The 12119-nt window shown below is 42.9% G+C and overlaps 1 protein-coding gene across 16 annotated transcripts in view; it reads right to left on the bottom strand.

Moving 5' to 3' along the window:
• Nucleotides 1–12119, bottom strand: part of LPP (LIM domain containing preferred translocation partner in lipoma) — a 700519-nt gene that overhangs the window by 624194 nt on the left and 64206 nt on the right. For all 16 annotated transcript variants that reach the window (XM_032629901.1, XM_032629886.1, XM_032629897.1 and 13 more), the window contains exon 2: nt 4982–5098. Coding sequence is in view for 1 of the 16 variants with exons in the window: in XM_032629886.1 (XP_032485777.1) it covers nt 4982–5098 (117 nt within the window). In the remaining 15 variants the exon portion in view is untranslated. The remainder of the gene's footprint in view (nt 1–4981; nt 5099–12119) is intronic.

Here is a 12119-nt window from a genome sequence, read left to right as displayed (position 1 = left end):
AGCCCAGAGATAAACCCATTCACCTATGGTCGCCTTATTTTTGATAAAGGAGGCAAGAATATACAATGGAGAAAAGACACCCTCTTCAATAAGCGGTGCTGGGAAAACTGGACAGCTACATGGAAAAGAATGAAATTAGAACACTCCCTAATGCCATACACAAAAATAAACTCAAAATGTATTAAAGATCTAAATGTAAGACCAGACACTATAAAACTCTTAGAGGAAAACATAGGCAGAACACTCTGTGACATAAATCACAGCAAGATCCTTTTTGATCCACCTTCAAAAGAAATGGAAATAAAAATAAACAAACGGGACCTAGTGAAACTTAAAACCTTTTGCACAGAAAAGGAAACTACAAACAAGATGAAAAGACAACCCTCAGAATGGGAGAAAATATTTGCAAATGAAGAAACTGACAAAGGATTAATCTCCAAAACTTACAAGTAGCTCATGCAGCTCAATATCAAAGAAACAAACAAGCCAATCCAAAAATGGGCAGAAGACCTAAATAGACATTTCTCCAAAGAAGATATACAGATTACCAACAAACACACAAAAGGATGCTCAGCATCACTGATCATTAGAGAAATGCAAATCAAAACTACAATGAGGTATCACCTCACACCTGTCAGAATGGCCATCATCAAAAAATCTACAAACTATAAATGCTGGAGAGGGCATGGAGAAAAAGGAACCCTCTTGCACTTTTGGTGGGAATGTAAATTGATACAGCCACTATGGAGAGCAGCATGGAGATTCCTTAGAAACCTAAAAATAGAACTACCATATGACCCAGCAATCCCACTACTAGGCATATACTCTGAGAAAACCATAATTCAAAAAGAGTCATGTACCACAATGTTCACTGCAGTTCTATTTACAATTGCCAGGACATGGAAGCAACCTAAGTGTCCATCAAGAGATGAATGGATAAAGAAGATGTGGCACATATATACAATGTTATATTACTCAGTTAAACTGAAATGAAATTGAGTTATTTGTAGTGATGTGGATGGTCCTGGAGTCTGTCATACAGAGTGAAGTAAGTCAGAAAAAGAAAAACAAATACCGTATGCTAACACATATATACAGAATCTAAAGAAAAAAAAAAAATGGTTCTGAAGTACCTACGGGCAGGACAGGAATAAAGACGCAGACGGAGAGCATGGACTTGAGGACACCGGGAGGGGGAAGGGTCAGCTGGGACAAAGTGAGAGAGTGGCATGGACATATATACACTACCAAATGTAAAACAGACAGCTAGTGGGAGGCAGCCACATAGCACAGGGAGATTAGCTCCCTGCTTTGTGACCATCTAAGAGGCGTGGGATAGGGAGGGTGGGAGGGAGATGCAAGCGGGAGGAGATATGGGGATATATGTATATGTATAGCTGATTCACTTTGTTATACAGCAGAAACTAACACACCATTGTAAAGCAATTATACTCCAATAAAGATGTTAAAGAAAAAAAAAAAGACCTGGGCAGAGAGCTAGCACACGCCCTGTGAACCAGGAGTAAATATTTGGCAGCAATCTATACAGGACTCAGGGGGCTCTCCATCCATTCGCCATCAGCCCCCCTCCACCACACAGTAGCCCAATGGGGGAGAACCTGAGAACTCCTGACAACCTAGGGCTCTGCCCAAGGTAGAGTACAAGTGTGTCCACTGTGCTGAGGTCAGGAAATAGAAGCATGTGGAATTAGGAGGAAGGAAACAAAAGAGCCAGCTCCACCTTCTACTTACATAGACAGCAAAACATCTCCGACAACTCATCCCTTGGTTACAGAACAGCCACAGGGCCTCAGGAGTCTGGATGAGTCCCTGCTCAGACCCAACAAATCCTTTCGTAACTTTTGAAGCAGTAACATAAAAGCATTAAAGCTGGCTACACAGATGGTCACACATGCGCAGAAATCACCTGACCGACAGGCTGCAGGGAGCCAAGACCTTCACCTCTGGCGGAAGTGACCAATGCTTTGCTTCCGGCAGAGATTAATACCTGATTCTTCTGAGGACCAAAGAGGAAATATTAAAACTGAAAGCCCTTGGCTACCATCAACAATTGTACGCTAGTATCAACAGAGGGAAATAATTTCCTTCCTGACTCCCACTAGGCCAGTCATGCCTAGAGCAGGTGTGATTATCTACTCAAACAACGCAAGTCCCAAATGGCTGGACTATAGCTTCTAGGGAATTTCTCAAAGCACTGAGACTTCCTCAGTCTCTGAATCTACTTCCCTCCACCTCCTGCTGCCTAGAGCAAAAACAAATATGGAAAGTAATCATGATACACAACTTCATCTCAACTTCAACCATGATCATTAAGCTAGGTTCCAGATCTAGCTCCTTTCCAAGACTGAGGACAAATTACTGCCCATCCAGTCCTGGGGATGATGTGGGTACAGAGTTGGAAGGAAGGACACACACTGAGCATATACTATGCACCAGGAACAGTGCAGGGGATTGCACATTCCATTGTCTTATGTTTCTTTATATTCAAGATCAATATTTTTCTTTATTCTCAATGTCTTATTTTTCTTTATATTCTTTATGTTGAAACTAAAGACAAGTGTAATGACCTATCATGTATGGATTACAGTTTGCAAAACAAGTTGGCATCTATCAACCCACTTGCTCTAAACAAACACGAGAGGTGGGCAGGACAACGATCATTATTCCTAATTCTCTGATCAGGGGAATGAAGGTGGAGGGATGTTGTTTTCTAGGGTTGCACATCTAATATTTGGCAGGTCTTCTGATGCCCCATGCCACCATACTCACTGCCTTTTTATGCACTCGCAAACTTCTTAAGGTGTACTGGTCCCAGAAACCTATTTCTGTCCAGTTATTTGTTTCATTCTCATAAAACCATGAAGTTCAGCCTCATCTGTGCTAGAATTCCTAAAGCTTTCCAACAGAGAATTGGCCAGCACCTGATAGAACACCCTCAGGAAAAGGGCCAGTCACTACCTTTGGATTTAGTCTTTCTATCCAGGAAAATGCACTGTGCACCTATTATGTGCCAGAGATCCTACTAGCCTGTGGAGCTACACATATGAGCAGGAGACGCTACCCCTCTTCTGACTGCATTTTATATTCTTAAAGGCCATTGTCACGTGTGCCCTGCATCCTGCCTTTACCAGTCTCATTCCTGTAACAGTGGGACATCATTTCCGGTCCTCTCAGCATCCTAGTGTGGACAGGCCAGGTGGCTAACGTCCCTTTCAGAGGAGGGGGCAAGGACTAAAGTTCAACACCCCAGGAGAGCCCCAACAGGAGGGTAGAAAAAAGGTTTATGATCACCCACAAAGCCTTAGTCCTCTCTCTGCCCCCTATCAGCACTCACATACTCTTTGGAGGAACCACCTCTTCTCCACTGTGTAGCTGCCATAAGCTTCCAGGTGACAGTAGGCAGCCAGCTCGTGACCAAGAGGGGAAACATCCTGAGGATGAAGGCAACACATACACAAGAGGGCAGAGCAAGGAGCACTGCAGAGAAATGGAGCCCAGGTCCTGCTCAAACTGAGCCTAAGGCCCACCTGACCTCGGGACTTGCCAGCTTCTGGCAGGGTCACCCACCCACGTCGTTCTCTCTGTACTGCAATCTGAGGCTGCATCAGTGTTTTGGAAGACCACTGCTGGCTCATAATTGGCTTAATGGACAACAGACGCTTCTGAGTTTCTTCCAACGTGCTCCTGGTAAGGTGCTCTCTCCCATTCTGTCACGACACACTCGATTTTTTGTTTGAATCCAAGTACAAGGCTTCATATTCATCACAATTTAATTTTAAGCACTGAAAAAACTCAGGCAGTAGAGCGGAGAACAAAGGTTTACATCTGATGCTCAAAGTATATGCTTGGGGCAAAACATCTCAGACCATGTTTGAAATGTTAACAGAGTCCAAGCAGTGGTTTCCAGCCTTTCATCTTATGCAGATCCATAGGTGCAAAGAACACTGGGTGTTCTTTAAAGATACATTGATTAAGAAAACAAAGGGTGACAAAATGTAACTGTAAACTCAGCCATACTTTTTTAAATGAAATTAGGTTTTATGGATCACAACAGCATCTGCTCCCTTTTGAAAAACTACACCATAAACATGGCAACACATATTATTTATCTGGTAAAAAGCCAGAGGTGGGGCATATAGGGACTGGCCCTGGAGATGGAGAGCAAAAATCTAGAATTCTAAACAGAAGCCTTTCCCAGAATCCCCCAGCTATTTTCCTCAGATCCCCCTACAGCCCAGGGTATCCCACACCATCGATTCTTTTCTAGAATACGATGTTCTACCTACTATAAACACAGAGGAATTCCAAAACACAAGGGAAGGTTTCCCTTACCTGCTCACCATTCTCCTTTCTGAGTGTGCAACAGGATTCCAAGATTCAAACTCAGATCCCTGTGGAGCCCGTGCAGGCCCTTTAAGACACAGGTGCACACCCTTGACTAAGCGAATTTAGCTTCCCCTACCTCAAAGGGTTGATGTGAAAATACAGTAAGATCACAGAAGAAGCATCTTGCACCGGGGAGAGCAAGAGCCGCTCAATACTACTACTTCTTTTCCTCAGAAACGCCCACAACACTGTTCATTGACACTTCCTTTCTGGTCCTTCAATTTCAAGAACACTTCCCTCCATGACAAAGGAGAAAGAAGGAAGCAATGCAATTATTGGCAATCTAAAATCCTCATTCGTCCAAACCTTCTTCCAATTTCTCTTCCTTCCACCTTCCAAGAGCTGAGTCCTGCCTTTGCTTTGCCACACATTCTATTAGCATTATTATATCCTGTCCATTGCCAATGAACTCGGCTCAAGAAGACAGGAAGAACATTTTTGTTCTTCTTAGTTCTTAGCCCATCCTAGTTACCAGTGCCCATGCTTTAAATGGAAACCACTGCTTTTTAAAACTCATTAAAATATGCATATTGATTACAAAAGGAAAAAGTTTTCTTCTTTGCATAGGACTCACCAACTGCGGACAAATATCTTCCCTCCGATGAGCGTCCTGAAGAACAACGGAGAAAGCAATGAACTGGAATCAGGTGACTGGATTCTGTCTTCAGTTCCGTTTCCTCAATGTTCCCACCTGTGGAAATGGGAGAAGAAGGTTGCTTATGAATCTCTAGGATCTTACCAGCTGTAGAACTTCCCAAGTTTATGAACTTACTGGGTAAACCATACTGGGAATGAAGACCAGGCTTGAAACCCACAAATCTAGTGGCTGACCTCGGCATCTCCTAAGCGGCCAGTCAGCTCCTGGCACTTCTATTTCACTAATATGCCTCAGAATGATGAGGAAAGAGAATGCTGGTACCCCAGTGTTCATACCTCAGCTTTCGGGGGGAATATGGCTTCATCATAATATCAGAAGTGAAAGAGATAGATCAATTAGATACTCACATTTTAGGCAAGAAAAAATTAACAGCAAAATCTGAACTACAATAGATAAAAAGAGACAAGGAGTATGAGTTTGGAGATAGATTTCTAACTATGGGATCTAGTGGCCGCTGTGAACCTCAGTTTCCTTGCCCAAAACATGAGAGCCAGTGAGCAGCAGAGGGCTGGACAACCTTGATGCTTCCTGGGAAGTCCTCATTACTGGAGGACTTTATTTATTTCATTAAGAACAATCAGTATTTTGCTATGGACTCTGCAATATATATTCCAACAGACAAGTATTCCAGGGTAGCTGGTTGTTACAAAATGTGTCTTTTGTAGACACAGGGGAAATCCACATACCAGAAAAATGACTACTCCCATTTTCATTGCTGTCATTTTAAACAGTATTGAACCAATCATACAATTGTTTTGTGAATATGATCCCATTCAATCTTCAAATACCTGTACAAGCTCAAAGTTGAGAGAGACCTTAAAAATGACCCACTTCAACTCTTCCAACTGACAGCAAAAGAACCTGGGGGCCAGAGGAGGGAGGTGGCCACGCAGGAGCACACCATTAGTGAGTGGCAGGCAGCCCAGGGCTCAAGTCCGGGGCTCGCTCCACTGGACCGAGGTACGGCCACTGTAACAGAAGAGGTCACCGACACTCGCTGGCAAGAGACCTGCCATCAGCCACGCAATCAGCTTCAGAGGAAAACCAGGACTTACACACCCAGACCTCAGAACACCCGCTTCAAAGCTCTTGCATAAACACATGAAAGGATGCTCACCGTCACTGATCATTAGAGAAATGCAAATCAAAACTACAATGAGGTATCACCTCACACCTGTCAGAATGGCCATCATCAAAACATCTATAAACAATAAATGCTGGAGAGGGTGTGGAGAAAAGGGAACCCTCTTGCACTGTTGGTAGGAAGGTAAATTGATACAGCCACTATGGAGACCAGTATGGAGGTTCCTCAAAAAACTAAAAATAGAACTACCATACGACCCAGTAATCCCATTACTGGGCATATACCCTGAGAAAACCATAATTCAAAAAGAGTCATGTACCACAAAGTTCATTGCAGCACTATTTACAATAGCCAGGACATGGAAGCAACCTAAGTGTCCATCGACAGATGAATGGATAAAGAAGATGTGGCACATATATACAATAGAACATTACTCAGCCATAAAAAGAAACGAAATTGAGCTATTTGTAATGAGGTGGATAGACCTAGAGTCTATCATACAGAGTGAAGTAAGTCAGAAAGGGAAAGACAAATACCGTATGCTAATACATATATATGGAATCTTAAAAAGAAACAAAAGGTTCTGAAGAACCTAGGGGCAGGACAGGAATAAAGACACAGACAGAGAGAATGTACTTGAGGACACAGGGAGTGGGAAGGGTAAGCTGGGACGAAGTGAGAGAGTGGCATGGACTTATATATGCTACCAAATGTAAAACAGAGAGCTACTGGGAAGACGCTGCATAGCACAGGGAGATCAGCTCGGTGCTTTTTGACCACCTAGAGGGGTGGGATAGGGAGGGTGGGAGGGAGATGCAAGAGGGAGGAGATATGGGGACATATGTATATGTATAGCTGATTCACTTTGTTATACAGGAGAAACTAACACACCATTGTAAAGTAATTATACTCCAATAAAGATGTTAAAAAGAAAAAAAAGTTTTTGCATATAGCCCAACAGCAGAAAGAGACTAAGTTGGGAAAATGGAGTATAATCAAGGTGAGTCCGGCAAAGCAATGTGTTTCCTGAGAGCTAGCGCTCTTGACGGGCATTCGAAATTTCAAAGCCATCTCACTAAAATGAGAGAAAGGCATAATTTCAAACTTGCTGAGGGAATGGAATGTGAGGAGTCCAACGCTGGCTCTGTGAACAGTAAAATCTCAAAAACAATAAAAACAAAAAGACCCCACCTCCAAGCCCCAGGAAACCTAAGCTTCTCCTTGCAGAGGGAGATATCAATCATACCGTTTCTACAACAGCAGCAAAGAGCAGCTGACTTCCCAGATTTTCAAACCTTGCCGAAAGGTAAAGCTCTCCACCTTGGGCCTGGGGCAATGTCTCAGGCACTGGCTAGCTTCTCTCCATGCACAAATGAACAGGGTTACCCTTTTCCACTGTCAACTTTTCTTCTAACAATTTTTTTTCTTCTTTTCCATAAAGAGAACAAGCAGTTCTGCTAAAAAACCACTGTGAAATGATTGAAGTTCTCATGCAAACAAACCATTAGCAGAGTTCAAATGCAATTTAAATTACCAGTTGTTAAAGTGCGCCTCGATTTCTCTGTAAGTTTCCAAGGAGAATTACATACTATACACCATTTAATTGGTTGTTTTCTATTTTTTAACATCCATTTATTCCCCCCCCATTTTATTTTCAGAAGTGTCTATAAAAGCTTCCCTTTAAAAAATTATACACTGTTGGATAGATTAAACCTGAAGATTGAAAAGTAGCAGAGAAACAGCTGCAGGATTACGCAGCTCCGCAGAAACTGATGGTTTTGACACCACAAGACATGCAGAGTTTTAAAATCTTAGGAGTCACCTGATGGTGCCCTCACTGTTTACAGATGAAGACGTTGAAACCCTGAAAGGGAAAGGAAGGCTTGGCCCAAGTCCTCTCACTGGTCAGTGATAGGCGCCAGGTGAGAACTCCCTACCTCCCAGCCCCGTGCTGCCTCTTCCCACTACCACATGTTGGAGGAGATGATGGGAAATTCTCCACAGATTTAATTTCCACCTGTAATTTTTTTTTCTTAAAGAAAATATGAAGTCATCTTCAAATACACCCCTGACCTCAAAGGTGCAGCTGGCCAATGGCAAATATCTCCCCAAAAGGGAGAAAGAGAAGTAAAGGCTGATATTCGAATGAGTACAGTCAAAGGAGCTCCAAATGAGCAGATTCCTAGCAGGAAAAGTCAAGACACTCTTCTAGACTCATTAAACAAGTTATGGGACATTAAGACTGCCGACTTCCATTGCTTTATCTGGCCCAGAACTTGTGGCTGCCCTGGAATGAAGGGATAAAGGCAGGTCTTGTCACTTCTGTAAATGGAAAGGATTTCTAGAGGCCATCACAAGTACAGGGCGAAGTTCAAGGCTTTGCTATGGGACCTGTGTAAATTATTTAACCTCCCTGAGCTCAAGCTTTCCTGTCTTCAAAGTGGGGCTAATATCACCTACCCATCAGGGTATATGAAATCATTTCTTGGGGTGCCGTACCCAGCATGCAAAGCACAGAGCCTGCAGGCAGTGTGCATTAATCAATTCTCACCCCCTCATCTTCCAAAGCTTCTATCTACAATTTCTCAAAGCCTATGGTTCTGTGGTTCTAATTTATTAGAACTATAACTGAGTCTTATAAGCCTTGTATGTTCACTAGGCCTGCTAGATACTGTGTGTCCCCTGACTGTAAATTCATTTATTTTGTCATCCAAAAAATAAAACAAAATAAAATACATGCCTGAAAACTTATACATCCATGCATTTTCCACCAAAACAAACTCTTTGGAACCGCTATCTAAAAATGTCCTTCGAATCCAATTGATGAGCCAGACAGTAGTAAAAACCCCAATTTAATGCCCAAGACCTCATTTCAACTATCCATCAGCCCTATGAAAAATATTTCCCAATTGTCCACTGAGGAAACTAAGGGTCAGGGAGGTCAAACAACTGTCTAAGATTTGGGGGCTAGTAAATGGTAAAGCCAAGACTTGACCCCAAGTCTTCAAAATCAAGCTCCACGACCTGTGTTTTATTATTTTGCAGTTAAAACTATACTGTGGACAGCTATTCTGCTAGAGGCAGAAATATACCTGGAAAAAAATCTTCTGCTGTGTTCACATTTTAAAACAAAGTCTGAACTTGCAAACTAAAAAATGTTCACATTAAAAGCAGATAGATCCTTCTTGAATGTCACCCTGCTGTTATGTTCTTCTTTTTTAATTTACTTTATTGAAGTAGAGTTGATTTACAATGTTGTGTTAATTTCTGCTGTACAGCAAAGTGATTCAGATATATATATGTATGTATATATGTATATTCTTTTTCACATTCTTTTCCAATATGGTTTATCACAGGATATTAAATATAGTTCCCTGTGCTGTACAGTAGGACCTTGTTGTTTATCCATTCTATATATAATTGATTGCATCTGCTACTTCCAAATTTGCAATCCATCCCTCCCCCACCTCCCCTTCCCCTTGGCAACCACAAGTCTGTTCTCTATGTCTGTGAGGCTGTTTCTGTTTCATAGATAGGTTATTTTGTGTCATATTTTAGATTTCACATGTAAATGATATCATATGATATTTGTTTTTTTTCTTTCTGACTTACTTCACTTAGTATAGTAATCTCTAGGTCCATCCATGTTGCTGCAAATGGCATTATTTCATTCTTTTTTATGGCTGAGTAGTATTCCATTGTGTATATATAGCACATCTTCTCTATCCATTCATCTGTCAGTGGACTTTTAGGTTGTTTCCATATCTTGGCTATTGTGAATAAGGCCGCTATAAACATAGGGGTACATGTATCTTTTCGAATTATAGTTTTGTCCGGATATACACCCAGGATTGGGATTGCTGGATCACATGGAAAAAAGGGAACAATCCTACATTGTTGGTGAGAACACAAATTGGTGCAGCCACTATGGAAAACTGTATGGAGGTTCCTCAAAAAACTAAAAATAGAAGCTGCCATACGATCTTGCCACTACGTCTTAAGTGAAATAAAGAGCTCAGAGCCCTGGCACTAAGCAGACATCTGCCAGGTATGTGAGAAGCAGGCCTGAGAAAGGTTAGCAATGAGCTTATATCAGGGCAACTCAAAAACATTATTCAGATGTCTGGGCTCATAATCAAATGAATCACGGGTAATCCTAGCATGAGCTTCTGAACACCCCCCGGCGCAACCATTAGCTGCCACGATGTCAGATGCCCAGCATTCAGAGGTGCACAAAACAGGCATTTGCTGGCACCTCCTGTCCTTAAGAAGGCACAGTGTACGGGCCTCGCAGATATAGGCGCTGAGTCAGACATGCCTTAAGCTCTCAAAGAGCTCACAGGTTCAAGAGGGACACACTCACCCGTGACAAGACAGAAGGAAAAGTGTGCAAGGTACCAGTACGTGCAGTGTCCTTTTGAGGGTCAGGAAGAGCTCTGCGGATGATGCCTTCTAAACTGGGCCTGAAGACCTGAGAGGATTTCCAAGTATGAGGAGGAGGGAAATAGGCCCAGAGAACACAGTGTGCTAAGGCCTTAAGGAGATGAGTTCAGGGTGTTCTTCTTGGGGAAAGTGACTAATCTGGTGAGGCCAGTGGCAAAAAAACATGGAGGGAGGTGGTGGGACATGAGGCTGGAAAGGAATGCTGTGGCCAGAACATGGAGGACCTTGTGTGCCTGGCTAAAACACGGGCTCTTGAGACTCATGGCTACTGCATTTTGGAAAATGACACAAGAGAAAGTTACATGGAACTGAATCCCCTTCCATAATCAGCTTCCAAGCACAGCAAGGGTGGGAGTGTCTGAACGAAAGCTTCCTCTGGAGGGACCCTTCTCTGGGGTCCCACCCAGAGAAGTCAGAGGAGTGGGTGGCCCTCAGAGTTGCCCCAAACCCACCCCTCCATTGACACTTTGCTCTAGTCTGTAACACTCACCCATGGAAGACCCAGAAAAGAAACCAAGTCTCGTATTCCAAACAGGATTTCCATTCCGCCTTTAGGGAAATGTCAGCACTACCCAATTTGATGAACCAGAAGAACACAGGCTAAACACAAGCTCTAGCCTCTTTTCTGTCACTCAAGAAGCAGGAGCCAGAGGCCTATCAGCACGTACTACGTGTGCTCAAAGCTCCATATCACAGAGCTCCCAGCCAGGCTGGCACCACGTGACTGGGGCCTTGTAATGAGCCTGAACTCAGTGATGCCACCAGTGATGTTATAAGGAAACCTTTCCCTTAAAGAAGACTTTGTGGCAGGTCCCATACGTCAAAGGCACAAGCAAGATGTGACCCCTCCTGCCCTTAAAGAGCTCCCAGTCTAGAAACAGAGATAAAACATAAAGTAGGTGATGGCAGGTGCCATAGAAGAAGCACAGATGACAGTACAAATCTTCATAACGAGCTGTGGGTTGGTGTGATTATTTGTACCCACTTGACAGATGAGGCAACTCATCAGGTTAACTGACCTCACGAATCACACAGCTAGGAAGCATCACAGCCAAAACTCAAATCCAGATCCCATGCCTGTAAGCACCATACGGTTATACTTTATTGCCTCCTGGCCCACTGTGTTGTGAGTTAGCAGAACAGACAGATCGCTTCTAGGGGCGTATGGATGGTAGGGAACGGATGGTGATCAGAGGTTACTTCATTCAGAAGGTGGCATCTGTGCAGAAGTTTACAGGAGAAGCAAGAGTTCTAGGGATGAAGATGGGAGAGTTCATCTCAGGCTAGAAGAACAGCATGAGTTACAGCATGAAAGTGAAAAAATGAGTGAGCGGGAACATCAAGGGTGTTCACAAGCTACTGCTGTCTGGTTATGATGAGCCCTGGGTAGCAGGGGCAGGAGTTTTTAACTTAAATGCCAAAAATACTAGGAAAATGTTACGAATAACAAAATAAGTGAATTAAAAGTCAGGGAAATACCACTCAATATACTAGGAAAATAATAAATGTTTCAAAGCAGGACTGTGG

Source organism: Phocoena sinus, chromosome 4 (genome assembly GCF_008692025.1).
Source record: "Phocoena sinus isolate mPhoSin1 chromosome 4, mPhoSin1.pri, whole genome shotgun sequence".
In the NCBI taxonomy this organism is placed as follows: domain Eukaryota; kingdom Metazoa; phylum Chordata; class Mammalia; order Artiodactyla; family Phocoenidae; genus Phocoena; species Phocoena sinus.
This window is presented reverse-complemented; position numbering and strand designations above follow the sequence as displayed.